Genomic DNA, 14,937 nt, shown 5'->3' with positions numbered 1-14,937 from the left:
CACTTCCAAAGGCTTCCCAGCGCTCGGAAGAGGCCAAGCTGAGAATGGCCCCAGTGTGGACTGTGGATGTGGCTCCCACAGTGGCCATCTGACGTGTCTCCAGACCCAAAGGACCCCATCCATCACCCAGAAGGGCAGAAGCCACAATCAAGAGATTGTTTCCAATTCTCTGGATCCAACACACAGGGGGACAATGTGTCATTTGCAAGACCAATTAGCTCATGCAGCAGCAGCATCCGGGATTATGAAGACAGCACTAAAGACATGCAATGCCCACTCGTGTTGTGACAGACACAAGGCGTCCTGCCGGAGGCCAGGCGCCTCCGAGGCCACCCCCGATTCCTCATCAGCACGCTGGTGGCCTGCATACATGCATTCCACATATTGATTCTGACTAGAGGGCAAGACTCTGTTGTTTTCCAGACCCCTTGAAGGAGGGAGACCCCAACACTTGAAATGCTGAACTCAGGGGCAGGATGCCTGGCAGAGAGGGGGACCCTTGCCTTTTGCAACTATTCCTTGTATCTGTCAGAGATACCACGCTAAACAAAAATAAAGAAAGAAATAAAGCAAAATATAACTAGGAAAAGCAGCAGATCACTACTACAAGCAAATTCTCCATCACATACCTGATCCTGCTGTTGAACAAAAAAACAGGAAATCGGAGATGGAAACAACGGAAAGGAAAGGATACAACAGTTAAGAAAAATTAAAACAACAAATCATCAAGCAGTCAACAGGGGTTAGGGGTACCACTGAAGCCAAGGGCCCACCCCAGCAGTCTGGCATTGCTACCTACCTACCTGTCCCATTAGCCTGATGGACCCCAAACGCTATTCTGGCCCTGGGACAGACCACACTGGCCACCTAGTGTGTGTGCTGTCCCTACAACCAATACTAAATCATGCTGTGCAGCAAAGTCACTGTGAAGGGTCTCCACCTCCAGAGTCTGACCCCACTGGGCCCTCCCCACGGGTTAGTTACGAGCATTACAATGGACCTGGACACCAGGGCTGCCCAAATTGGCGGGGGTGGGGGGTGGGAGGTTGTTATAAACACACCACTCGCCACACCTAGCCTTGGGGCAATCTACCCTAGGGCCAGCGATGGCCTGGGCAGCAGATTTGACTACCTATTAAAAGCCTGAGCTTTGAGTCAACAATTCCAGCTTCAGTGACCCACACACTAAGGGAAAGAATGGGGATGGGCATAGATATATATTTGGCACTAAGGATGTTTCTCATTCCAAGGGCAAACCTGAAAACAACCTATACGCCTAGCCACAGGGGACTGGTCACACTGATTGTTTGATCCATACTGTGAATTAATATGCAGCAGTCACATGGAAATCACCTGTACAAAGATAACTTAGTGATCAATAAATCGGGAGAGGGATGCAAACTACAAAATACAAAGCAATATATAAATAATGACCCCACAGACTTTTATGAAAATGCAAATGATTTTTGTGTGAAGTATTATCTGTATTTTCAAAAAATTTTCTACACTGTATTTATAAGGAAAAATATTCATGTGAGCAACAAGGAAGTACTTCATTAGGTCGAGTCACATGGAAAGCTTATTTTCACCTACTTCAGCTGCACGTCTCTGTAACGTTTGCCTTTAAACATTTTTACAAGGCAGGCCGTGAGCGAAGATACCAAATAAACTGCTGTGCCTGGCTTATTTGGCAGATGACTGGAGTAGGCAGAACAGGCCCAATGGTCACCCTGCCAGGCTCTGTGGGTCAAGGGTCTCAACTGCAATGACTCAGCCACAAATGGGCTTCACTGGGTTCCAAGGGAACTGATCTGTTCTGTGAAGGGCCAGAGGTGAGGGACCCCTGTGTTAGGAACAAACTCAAGGACAGACATCAATTCTGATGCAGAAAGGCAGCGTAGGGGAATAGTGCACCCCACCCTGCTCTGGCCTTCAGATTAGATCCAGGAAGGCCAAGCCAGCTCCTCAGCTCAGCGTGCTGCAGGCCAGCCAGCTTCTTAAGACAGTCCCAACACAGAGGAGCCAGCCCGCTTCCCACGTCTAACAGGGAATAAATGTCCCTGTCACCGGGACCCAAGAGACGCCAGTGCAGGAGTCAGAGCCTGAGCAGCCACTAGCTGACCCCACTCCAGGGCAAAGGGCCCACTCCACCAGGCAGGATTCCCACCCTCCCCAGCTCCAAACTCAGGCTGCATGGCGGCAATGCTCGGGGTTGGTCTAGAGAGCAAAGTACTGCAGATCCCAGGGCTAAAGCCAGATACTAGCAATCTGACGGCCAGCTCGCGGGTGCACAGGCCAGCAGGCAGGCTACCAGCAGGCAGTCCTGGGATCAAGCTTCTTCCTTCTGCCTTTCTTAGGTGGGTGGGTGGGGGTGGACTGAGATTGAAGTGGAGAGCCTGCTGGTCAAAGAGGGTTCTTTCTGGCCTCAATTCAGTATTTTGAGAATTAAAAAAAAAAAAAAAAAAGGAAAGAAAGAAAGAAACTAAACTGTATCTGGAAATAGCAACATTTAGGACAAAAATGCTAACCAAGGACTCTCCTGCCACCTACCATGTGCATCATCATCTGGATGGCGATTTCAGAGTACTGGCTGATATAGTTCTTGCACTGGAGAGAGAGAAACAGTTCTTCAGTTAAATTAATTACTGCAGCAAAGAACCAAAAATCCAAACTAGCCTTTTCAATAGTGCTAACTGCTGATTATCAAGATTTCTATCGATAGAGCCAGGCACGGTGGTGCATACCTGTAATCCCAGTGGCTCGGGAGGCTGAGGCAGGAGGATTTTGAGTTTAAAGCCAGTCTCAGAAATTTAGCAAGGCCCTAAGCAACTCAGAGACCCTGTCTCTAAATAAAATATTTTTAAAAGAGTTGGGGATGTGGCTCACTGCTTAAACACCCCTGGGTTCAATCCCTGTATCACCCCTAAAAAAATTCCTATAGAATTTTATAATCTGCTCAGAACAAACTTTAATGAGATAAAAGTGACGTTATTTTATAACTTACAGAAAACAGAGAATGTGTTCTGAAACTGTTTACCAAAAGAACTAAAGAGATTTTGTCTTTCTCTATTTACCGCCAATTTGCCCCAACGTTCAAAAGTTGCTCCCTAGCAGTTTGCAGTTGGGAGAGAACGCAGTTACAGACCCACTGATGAGGAATCCAAGGTCACTCTTGAAACCTTTTCACATTCTCAGACAGGGCTGGTTATAAAATTTAAATCCAGACGAATCAAGAATGATTTTCAATGGCCTGATTTCATACGAAGCGAGGCACTGAAGCAGCCCCTCTCAGAACAGCTCCTGCCACACTAAGCTAGTGCTCGCTTCTCCCTAGAAACCAAGGGTAACGCGAACAGCCCTAGGTGAGGGTTTACCTGAGAAACCACCTACAACAGCAACTGCAAACTGATTCCCAGGCTTTCATAATGAGAAGATAAAAAGACTGCTCCCCTGGCTGACAGCCCTAGAGAGCCAGGCCACCGACAGGGCTCCACCCAGGAAGGCCGCGCTGGAACCCAGAGCAGAATCCCAACGGCCTCCCCCACAAAGGTTTCAGAGGGCACTCGGGTACTAACTTGGGTTTTGGTTTTCCACATCAATTTCATGAGCGAATTTAATAATGGGAATTGGGTCCAAGGAATGAAACCACCAAAGGAACTAACAGAGTGGGGTGCCGAGCCCACAGAACCCAGGCCTCCAGGTGGGCGCCGTGTAGGCTGGCTCACCAGGTGGGCGCTCGCAGAACCACCAGGCTCTTTCAACAGCCGGCCCTGAGCATTTGTAATAGGCACGTGACAGGAAGAAGACAAAGTTGGACAAAAGCAGTGTTCTTCCATCATTTTCTATTATCTGCAGATTCAACTACCCGAAGTGTATGTAAGGTCCCCACTCAAGCAGCTGGGAAAAACAGAGAGGGATTATTTGAAGCACCTCAACTCACAGCAGTCAGGCTGAAATTCCCAACTCTATCGCGGCAGCAACGATCTGCTCTTTTGGTGCCCCACTCCCGTCTCCAGAGCCCAGCTCCCGGGGCCAGGACATCTTCACAGCAGGGAGGGGCACACTCACCATGTCAGCCATGCCAGGCCCCAGGCGGTCACACTCCTCCTTGGCATGCTCCACCAAGCCCTCCACAAAGGTGGAATTGGTCCTCACGGCCGTCTGGATGTCGGTCACCATCTGCATGCAGTCCTGGCAGACGTCTCCACTGGCCTAGAGAGAGGACAGTTAGGACGCAGCTCTGTGGCGGAGGACCGACTCCTGCAGAGTCTTCCCCTGCCCAGGCCACAGCACTGGGGGCCACCACCGGGCAGCTCCTGATGGGTTTTTAAGAGGCTCTACAAGTACCAGTAGGTTTAAAGTCAACTCAGGATTCACTGAAGCAACAGACTGGGGAGGCCTGGTGCAGCCTAGGGTCAAGCACATGCTTGGCACATACAGAACATGGCCTCCAACCCCAGCACCACTAAACAAAAGGGGGACACTTCTGCATCCCATCTTTAGAGACTGCATCGTACCCCACCTAAGGGCTGCCTGGTACCGGCAGAGTCAGGCGAAAGGACAAGACTCAGTTTGAGGAACATTACGCGCCGCCCCTCCTACCTCATCTCACACACCCACACACACTCACGAACCACCCCTCACACATCCCTGACTCTACCTTGCCCCCAAAGGGTCCCCAGGGCCAGCCCCACCCGCCTTACCTTTGGCTGGGGCTTGCTCTGGGGGCCATCCTGTGGGTACAGGAGGAGGGGGATGTTGGCCATAAAGGGCGCCACCACCTCAGTCATGTCCATTTCCGGGATCTTGTTGGCCTCCAGCTGCTTCTGGTGGCTCAGCTCTGCCAGGTGCTTCTGAAGAGACTCGCAGAGGTTGAGGGACGAGCACACCTCCCCTGGACGGCTCTGGGGGAAGGAGAGCCGGCTGAAAGCTCCCTCCCCACAGGGGGACAGAACAGGCCACCGAGTGCCTAGGAATCAGTCCCTCGCCCCAAGTCCCTTACACAGGAACAACAGGGGCCGGGATGTGGCTCCTGGAAGAGTGTGTGCACGGCGTGTGTGAGGCTGGGCAGGACCCCCACACGCGGAAACTCAGGAAGAAAAGGAAGACACGGGCCACCCGGCTGCTCCGTTCCCCTGGGAAGGCCACGAAAGCCGCAGCCCCGCCCAGCTAACACCCGGAGGCCTTGCGCATACCCAGCACGGCACAAAACCAAAGGAAAAAGAAAGGAAGGAGGGAAAGAGGAAGGGAGGAACGATGGAAGGAAGGAAGGAAATAAATTCAAGCCGTGCGCCCACCACACAGTAGCCGTGGGCTCCTGGACTGTGACCGCCACTCACTGTCAGCTCTTCCTTTTCAAAGGAAGATCGGCAACTCTGAGCCACGCCCCCACACGCTACTGCCACGCACTGGTTCTACACACTTTCCGGGTGCACACTCGCACCATGATGCAGGCACGCCCACACGCACACACTCCCACCATGGGGACATCTCCAACCCTTCCAATTCCATCCTGCCCTACCTGCTCCCCTTGCTCCCCTCTCCACCCCCATCTTCCCAGAGAGCTGGAGACACTCTTAACTCTTCTCTCCTGTACACCCCCTCCATGGCCAAGGCCGGCCCATTCGCCCTCCAGAATGTGCATCTGCCCCTGTCCACCCCCCAACCCCCACTCACATTGCCAGAACCTTCACAGTGTCCTGCCTGAGTCCCCTGCTGCCGCCCCTGGCTATGGGACCTGGACGGAGCCTTTTGGGACACAGCCTGGAAGGCCCTCCACAATGTGACCTCTGCCTTCCTCACCAAAACCACGTCCTGTCTCAGGACACTCCTGCCCTGCTGGCCCTCCACGGTTTCTTAAGCACTTGCCCTTCTCAGGGCCTTTAAAGCACAGCCTCCAGCACGTGGCTTCTGCACAATCCGTACCTGATAGGTGAAGGCTGAACCCTCGCCGCTGAACCCCCTTAAATTATAAATTCACAGAAATTCAGAGAAATGAAAGCATTTGTTTGCTCCAAAGATGACAGGAGTTACTCCACCGGCACCTGTAAACATTAGCTGGTTCACAGCAGCCCATCTGCTGCCCCTCACCAACCTTGGCAGGCCACAGGGGCTGCTGTGCCAGAGTTCTTCTGAACGGCAGAATCAAAACGAAAAGCTCCTCAAATAAATACAAAGCCACAAAGAGACTTCCCAACTGAATCACCGCTCTGGGCCACTATCTCCTCTGGGCCCTAGAAGCACCTAGAAAGAAGAGCCTGTTCCCCATCACTTACCATTTCCCCTTTAATCAAGTCCAGGATGACGGGGAGGTTAGAGTCCACCATCTCCTTGCACCAGGCCGACAGGTTCGTGTTAGGAAGCCAGTCGCACAACTTCTCCAGGTAAGTGAGGATCTCCTCCTGCCAGGGGACAATGGCAAGGTCAGAATCAGAACAGGCCTCTTCCCTGCAAATGGCTGAAGGCAAGAAGGAAAAGCAAGCCTGCAAATCAGCCAGGCCTCGGGGAAGAGGGCCCGAGAAGAGCTAGTGGTGGCCCAGGGGTCTATCAGGCAAGCCACCTCATGCTTCATGGCATCAAAATTCAAAGCAAAGATCCTTTGACCTGTGGTCTTATAGGCACAGAAAATTCTGAGCAGAGGACAGTGAAGGCGAGCCAGGGCCAAGCTGGACGCTGACAGGCATATCAGACCCCAATCGATCTTGGGTATTTAATCTGTAGTCCGGGGGTCAGCAAGCCGGGCCCTTCCCCTACTGCGTTCAGCCTCACACAAAAAACAGACCTACATTTTTAAAGTGGTTTACAAAAACACTATGTGACAGAAACAGTATGTGGCCTGTAAGGCTTAAAATCCTTCCTACTGGCCCTTTACCGAAGACATCTGCCAGCCCTAGACAATCCTCAGTCACAGCTCTCCTGAGGAACCGGGGCACGAGGCCAAGCCCACTCCAGTCCCCACTCACCTCAGTGGCATTGTTTTTCAGCACGTCGCCAGCCTCGGTGATGACCAGTTTGCATATGTCACACGGAAGGGATTTCTAAAAGGAAAGAACATGAGGCCGAGATGTTATTTGTAGGTCACAATCCACACCCCCCACAGCCGGAAACCCTCACGGCCTTTTTCCTATTCTACCTAATAACCAGCCTATGGTCAAGGCCACTGTCAATCCTGGTGCCCGCCGTGTACACGAGGAGACCTGGACAGCACAGGGAAGGACAGGTGAACTGAGGAGAACACTCTGTGATTCCCAGAAACCCTTTCCTGTCCCCTCTCCCCTCTAGCACTCTGCTCAATTCAGGTGCTATAAGTCAATTTCAAATGAATGCTCACAACTGCTCTGAATAAACAGCTCAGAAAGATGAAATGGTGGGTTTTGATCATATCCCACAGTGGGTAGAGCGGGGATGCCAGCGCCAGCCAGTTACTATGCTGCTGTACATTCCACTGGCACCTGATCACCTTCTGCTCAGTTAGGCCCTACACCAAACCCAGCCTCCTAACAAGCCTGGGCACCACCAGGCCCAGCAGCCACGGAAATTCTAGTTGGTTCTCACAGCTCTGAAGGAGGCACCCACAGGCTCCCTTCTCGATGTCAACTGTCAACCCTTGCAGAACAGGCTAACATGTCTGGATGAGATTATGGGACACCTGTAAGCTCAGCTGAGTTCAGAGAAACCAATATGAACCTTTAGACCTAGTCAGCCATTACTGTGCTTGAGAGTGTAACAAAAGAGAGCCCGGCACCCAGGAGACTATCCAGTCAAGCAAGTTCTGAAGTCCTCACTTAATACACATGAAACTCAGAAAAAGAGGAAGCAGTGTTCAAAACAAGATTGATTTGGTTTCTAATTTGCTTTCAAAGAGTAGTTTTGGCCACAGAAGACAATTTGCAATAAATAATTTAGAAACTATTTCTGAAAGAACAGTGTTATTTAATCAGGTATTTTGCTTTTACTGAAGAAACACTAGTGGCCACTGACTAGTTTGGAATTAAAAATCCACTCATCACACACAGCCTGTACCGTGTGACACAGCACATCCCAGAATGGGCCAGGAGCAGGGTCACATTCTACTGGTGCAGCCAGCAGAGCTTGGCCTCAGTGTGTTAGGTGGCATGACGAATGCACACGAGGTTTGTGGTCTCGCTATTTCTCAGAGTCCCACATTAAAATGCTGCATTTAACATCATTTAAATGAAAAACCAGTGGTATCTTTCCCACTGTGGCTGTAGTTGGAAATAAAGTTTTAAGCTGCTACTAAGCTCTAGGATCTCAATCTGTGGTTTGCCTGTTTGGGAGGGTTTAGGGGAAATATGAAATGGGAAGACCTGAAAAGTTTAGCACATATTTGTGGAGTGACAAAGGATGAGCTATGCCCACGTGCCCAGGGGACCCTTATCTAAGGTGGGAAGTGGAACCTACAGAGTGGCCCACAGGGTCACCAAAAGACGGCATGACCTGGGGGAACGGAACCCTGTTCACTTCCTAGTGAATCAGGCAGTAACAGACCTGACAGGCCCTGCCTCCCACACAGGGTATGATGAAGGGCAAGCACACAAGGGGAGAGGAGGTGCTCGGAGGATCTGGAGGGAGGATCTGGAGGAGGGAAGGCAGGGCAGGCCACCTGGGCAAGGCGCTCACCACTGTGGGCTTGCTCCACACGGTCTGCTGACAGTGCTTCAGAGCCCTGCAGTCCACCGCCGTCTTGAGGTCCTGGCACAGCACGGCTGAGCCCCCGGAGCATTTTCTCAGGTCTGGGACGGGGCCGGCTAGAGCTGAAAGAAAAACCAACATCCGGAGGTGGCACCTGGCTTACTCCGGCCCCGGCCTGCCGCAGGACACGTGCCTGCCCCCTCCCCAGCCTACAGAACACAAAACACACTGCTGCTTGTCTGTCCAGACGAGAAACGGGGCTGGTCACGGATCACCAGGCTGGAGGGACGCACCCAGCTAATCCTCTCCAAACACTGAAACAGTATTGGGGTTCAGGCCCTTTCACCCTTTCAATCTTAGTAAGTTTCCATAAGTAATGAAAGATACCGCAGGAGGAAAAACTGATGAAGACTGACCCTAACCCTGCAGACTGAAAACCATAAAATGAAAAACTGAAACACAATAAAAGGGGCAGTGAAAACCAGATCAACCTTGTTACATCACATAAGGATTCTTAGAGTTGTTCAAGTTCAAGAGCACTTTCATTAATCTCATTCTATTGAGTCTTTGCACATAAACAAATTTACTAGCAGGAAATAAGGCTGCACAAGCCACCTGGGTATCAAAAAAATCACAAGTCCATCCAAAACCAGGGGCGTGGAGTGTCACCTGTTGCTGTGCCCGGGAAAGGCCTCCCGCAGAACCCAGGCACAGAGAGCTAAGAAAAGACAGAAGACCCAACATGACCAGGGACCAAAGAATGCAGGTCAGGGCCACATTTTAAAGCTAAGCTAGCCAAATTGGGGGAAAACCTATGTAACAACAGTGAGAAGTTTACAGTAAAAGTTTCTTCTAGGGCCATCAGCAATGTGACTGCTGAATGTACAAGATTTACTAGGGGGAAGATCCCTCTTCAAAAAGCAAATCCAGGAGCGGTGGCCTAGCCTGTGTGAGTCCTGGAGTCCAATCCCCAGCAACACACATGCACACACGCACACACACACACACACACACACACACACGAACATTAAGAAGCCACACAATAATTTAAGAGGCAAAATATGCATAAATATATTTGAGTGCCATTTACAATGTTAAAAACATGCAGATGTAACCTAAATGGCTAAACCTTATCATTACTAAACTACTGTTTGTAACTAATTGTATGTAACTATTGTTACATAGCTGACAAACACAATTGCAAAGATGAAATATATGAAAGAAAAAAATTCAAAGCCATGACTACACGAGTTGTATAAAGATAAGAAAATAAAGCAGGCTGGCTAGCTGAATTATGTTCTTCTTCTTCTTTGTTTTTTAAAGGTGATGATTTACATTTTTTTTTCTTAGTTGTACACCTTTGTTTTTATTTAGTTTTGTGTGGTGCTGAGGATTGAACCCAGGGCCTCACATGCGCTAGGCAAGCACTCTATACCGCTGAGCCACAACCCCAGCCCCGTGAACTATGTTCTTAACTCCCAATGCCACTGGGCATGGACGCCAGGTTTCACGCTCACTAGGCACAATGTGGAATATTTTTAACGTTTTATAAACTACCTTGAGAGTACACACGCTAACATAGATGGAGACCACCCTGGATTTCAGAACCACAGACTGGGGAAATGCTCCGATTCTCGTCTCCCTCGGAGCCACCTCCTCAGGTAGACAAGAATGGACGCCATCCGACTACACTAGAGCACGATGGGATGGCGCAGAGGCCAAATCCCACAGACATCATGCTTGAACCAGTGTCTGTTGTAAACAGAAGACACTTGGCCCAAGCCTAAGAGGAAAGCCCCAGAGCCACCCAGGAGAGAACCACTGAGCCATCTGCGTGCAGCTTCTTGCCTGCAGGCCAGCGAGAGGGTGGCCGGCCAGCGAGAGGGTGGGCCACGGGGCAGGCACACAGCAGTGGGGGCAGGTTCTTCCTCCGGGAGCAAAGGGAACAAATACTCCATTACTACTTACATGAGCTACTAGTGCAAAGACTTAGGTCCCCCCAAAAGCTCAAGCCAGATCACCTGCACCCCTGTGAATATCAGCAAATGAGTTACAAACCTGCCGCCCAGGTTACAGTCCTCCCTGTCCCCAGGGAGCCAAACCACAAAGGCAACCAGGTGACAACCTCAACTGTTGGTTTGGATTCCGGTGACTATGGGTAAATGCTGGATTCCAAACAGCAGCGGGCCCCCTAGATGGCGCACAGGAGTGAGGCTAACCAGTAATGTCACATGGGGCTGTGCCAGGTGCAGGGAAGTGGGTGTGGTGGGGGCACGTCACGAGGGTGAAGGGTGCCGGGGAGCGCAGGGTGGGAGACTGCACAAATAGGAGCCCCAAGACCCAGGAGCTCCCCCCAGGCCATCTCAGACATGGGCTCCCAGGACTCCTGAAAAGCACCCAGCAAGACACACTGCCTGGTTCTGACCCAGTAACAGACAGGAGCTACCAAAATAGGTCTCCAGGCAAAGGAATGCCCAGTGGCAGAGAGGGAACCAGCAGATGAGTTCAAGACACCAGAGACAGGAGCAGGACTGCGGGGGAGGGAGGGGCAGGGGACTGCCATTCTTCACGCTCACCAAGGCTTGGGCAGTACAACTCTGACCCACTGTTCTCCCCAACCTCTCAGCCGGAAACTGGCTCCTACTGGCTAAAATCAATCAGCTTTTCAGGAACAAAACTATCAACTGAGTGTTGTGGCACAAGTGTGTAATCCCAGCAACTCGGGAGGCTGAGGCTGAGGCAGGAAGATGTTGAGTTCAAAGCCAGCCTCAGCAAGGCCCTAAGCAAAGCCCTAAGTCACTCAGTGAGACGCTGTCTCTAAATAAAATACAAAATGGGGCTGGGGATGTGGCTCAGTGGTTGAGTGCTCGAATTCAGTCCCTGGTTCCAAAAAAAGAAAAATAACAAATGAATAAATTAATAAAAAGGAGCAGGAATGTAGCTGAGTAGTAGAGCACCCCTGGATTCATTCCCAGTAACACAAAAACAGAAAAAGAATACTTTGTAAGTTATTTCTTCTAGGAACTCGATACAGTATCATCTTCAATCACAGCTTTATAGCTTTGTTATCTGTTTTGGACAGGACATTCTGGACTAAAACCAATCTTAAATAGCCCCGGTCCAGCTAACACAAGCCCACTGTCTTGTTCAATCCCAAAGGTTCAATGACCTCTGCACAGTGGCGAGAAATGGAATGTATGCACGGAGTCTTGGACAACCTGAAACAGATCCCACGGGACCCTGGAGAACAAGGCTTAAATCCCAACTCTGGAAACTCAGTTCTTAGCAAGACTTGCCCGTCTACCTCTAGCCTAAAGCCAGACTGCACAGATGCCCGTAAAGACGGCAGCCTGTGGCACGCCACAGACAGATCCCGAGACAAGCTGACACATGTGAGCAGATGACCGCTGGGCTGGGGAGGGCAACGCAGGCTGAAGCCACGGCTCAGGGCCTGCTGCTCCAAGCTACCGGCTCACTTCTCAGGAGTGCTGTCCCCTGAAGGAATCAAACAGTGGGTCAGACTGGGAAAATGTATTTACACACAAAATTCTCTTGCCAAGTCAGATGCGGTGGCAGACACCTGTCATCCTAGCTACCTGGGAGGCAGAGGCAGGACTGCCACATTCCAGGCCAGCCTGGGCAACCTAGTGAGACCCTGTCCCAAAACAGAAAGAGGTGGGGACGTAGCTCAATGGCAGAGAGCTTCCTCACATGGGCAAATCCCTGGGCTCAACCCCAGCACCTCATTCCAGGAGGCTCTCCGGGGCCCAGCTGAGGGTTTAATTGCGAAGCTCAGGCAAGGACGGCGAGCTCCACTGACCGGGCCAAGCCTGCTGTCCTCAGGCAGGACACCAACATGCACAGGCATCTAAGCCCTAGGGATGTTTCTACACCCTGGGAACAACAGAGGGAATGACCAGAGGAGCCTTTGGGATAAAACTGGACAAGAATGTGAAGGACAGTGCTAGAAAGACAGACTGTATGGTGTGTGTGATTGAGGGGGGGGGGGGGTCCAGAACCTTCCAAAGGACAGCAGGTCTCTTTGGCAAAGAGGAAAAACTGTCCCCGTCTTTTCAGAACTGGAGCAGAGGGAAGGAGCCAGGCTACAAAGCAGAGCCCAGGCACTCTGGGAAGGTCTCATTGTCACATATCCCTAAGTAAGGGGTCCAGCCTGTGGGCAATGTCACAGAAACCATGAGGGATTTCTGAGCGGACACAGGGCAAGCAAGCTCACCTCTATGAGTCTTTTTCTATGCCTTTTCTTGAAGTACCAGAACCTGAACCCAGGGGTGCTCTACCATCGAGCCACCTGCTCTGCCCTTCCTTTGAGACAGTCTTGCTAAGTAGGTGGCCTAGTCTGGCGCTGAACTTGTGATCCTCCTGCCTCAGCCTCCCGAAGTGATGGGATTATAGGCACGTGCCCCCAGCCAGCTCTCATCTGTCTTAACCACCAGGCCTCAGGTAGCACCAGTGAAAGGGAGGGGGACACAGAGGGAGACCACCTGACTGGAAGGCTAATAAGAAACTCCAAGCAAGACCTGGCAGCAGCAAGGGCTGAGGCCCACAGAGGAACCCAACAGGAGGAGGCGGAGGGCAAACAAAACCACAGCCTCAAGAAGTGAGCTGGGCTGAGGGGGAAAACAGAACAGCGAGATGCAAGGACTGAAGGACAGGGCGGGTAGGCGGGGCTCCAGCTGCAGGAGGCGCGGACCCAGAGCCAACCCATGGGGTGCTCAGCAGGTGGGGTGCTCAGCAGGTGGGGTGCTCAGCAGGTGAGGGTGCCAGCTGCCATTCCAGACGGTCCCTGGGGCGCTGGGAGGCTTCAATAGGAAACTGAACTTTGGGGAGGCACACGGTGGGCTCCAAATAAGTGAAGGACGCCTCCTGCCTTTTGCATGGGGTGGAGCTGCTCTGGGTGGCTCCAGACCCCAGATCCCAGATCCCTGAGCAGAGGCTAAGTGACCAGACTATGTCAAGGCAAGCAACGTACCTGACACCCGGAGGGTACAGAAGGGAAAGGGCTGCCTCATTAGATGGTGCTTCTCCAACAGAGGTGGCCCACCAAGCAGAAACAGAAATGGCACCCAGCCTCGGAGGGGGTCCGAGGTCGGAGGGCAAGCTGGACAGGAGGACCTCCCGGGCCGATGGGATCCTCAGTGTTCTCAGACATGACCAACATCTAAGAGTCACCCCGACCACTTTCTGGTAGTTATTTCTCCAAATCCGTTCGCAGCACAGCTTCAACCTCTGCTCTAAGCCTCCCACACCCTACCCCAAATACCAACTTCCTTCTCTGAGGCTATATGCTCAACTCGAGGAAAGTTCTTCGATGTCTGCCTGACCCCCTTGAGGTTTCTAGTTAAACTTGTCTCAAGAACAGCACTGGTTTGGCGCGAAACGCGAATCTTGTGACAAAGCAAGCACTCCCTTCTCAGTTCAAGGGCCTAGGACGTGGGCCAGGAGACACAGGCCTTCGTCTGTCTAAGGCCCAGATTTCAGTGTACTTCCTTGGAGAGGGGATGGGTGCTGTTGCCTTTTTACTCCAAGCCTAGAAGTACACAGAAATCTTCTAGAAGATGATGACAGACACGTTCTAAACCTCTTAACACGCAGTCATCGTAGCAAGAGAAAGATCCCAGCCCGAGTGGTGGCGCACACCAGGAATCCCAGCAACCCGGGAGGCTGAGGCGGGAACATCACCAGTTCTCAGCAACCTGAGCAAAAACCCTGACTCAAAAAATAAAAAGGGATAGAAGCCAGGCGTAGTGACTCACACCTGTAATCCCAGGAGCTCGGGAGGCTGACAGGAGGGTCACGAGTTCAAAGCCAGCCTCAGCCATGGCAACTCAGTGAGACCCTGTCTCTAAATACAAAATGGGGCTGGGGATGTGGCTCAGTGGTTGAGTGCCCCCTGAGTTCAATCCAGTACCAAAAAAGGGGGGTGGGGTTGGAGGTGCAGTTCACAGGTACAGGACTTGCATGAGGTTCTGGGTTCAACCCCAAAACTGAAAAGAAAAAACAAACTAATGAGGCCAAGAGGCACAGAAAGTTCAGTGGAGCTGTGATTTGGGTGCCTCTAAGACTTCTTGCAAGGAAGAATCCTTAAACTAAGACTTGTAAGGGAAATCACCACCATCTAGGTGTTCTGTCTGTTTCCTGGCACTGGAGACTCAACACAGGGATGCTTCATCACTGACCTGAATCCCTAACCCTTTTCATTTTTTGAGTCAGTATCAACTAAATTGCCGAGGCTGGCCTCTAACTCACAATCCTCCTGCCTCAGCC

General features: G+C 51.4%; 1 protein-coding gene across 1 annotated transcript in view; it reads right to left on the bottom strand.

The window, feature by feature from the left end:
- Psap (prosaposin) overlaps positions 1–14,937 on the bottom strand; it is a 33,657-nt gene that overhangs the window by 6,024 nt on the left and 12,696 nt on the right. The window contains exons 2-7 of the mRNA XM_005325937.5: positions 8,641–8,774; positions 6,963–7,037; positions 6,276–6,401; positions 4,704–4,904; positions 4,069–4,212; positions 2,551–2,607 (exon numbers count right to left, since the gene is read on the bottom strand). Coding sequence (XP_005325994.2) covers positions 2,551–2,607; positions 4,069–4,212; positions 4,704–4,904; positions 6,276–6,401; positions 6,963–7,037; positions 8,641–8,774 — 737 coding nt within the window. The remainder of the gene's footprint in view (positions 1–2,550; positions 2,608–4,068; positions 4,213–4,703; positions 4,905–6,275; positions 6,402–6,962; positions 7,038–8,640; positions 8,775–14,937) is intronic.

Source organism: Ictidomys tridecemlineatus, chromosome 1, assembly GCF_052094955.1.
Source record: "Ictidomys tridecemlineatus isolate mIctTri1 chromosome 1, mIctTri1.hap1, whole genome shotgun sequence".
NCBI lineage: Eukaryota > Metazoa > Chordata > Mammalia > Rodentia > Sciuridae > Ictidomys > Ictidomys tridecemlineatus.
The sequence above is the reverse complement of the archived record's forward strand: the minus strand, read 5'-3'. Positions and strand labels throughout refer to the sequence as shown.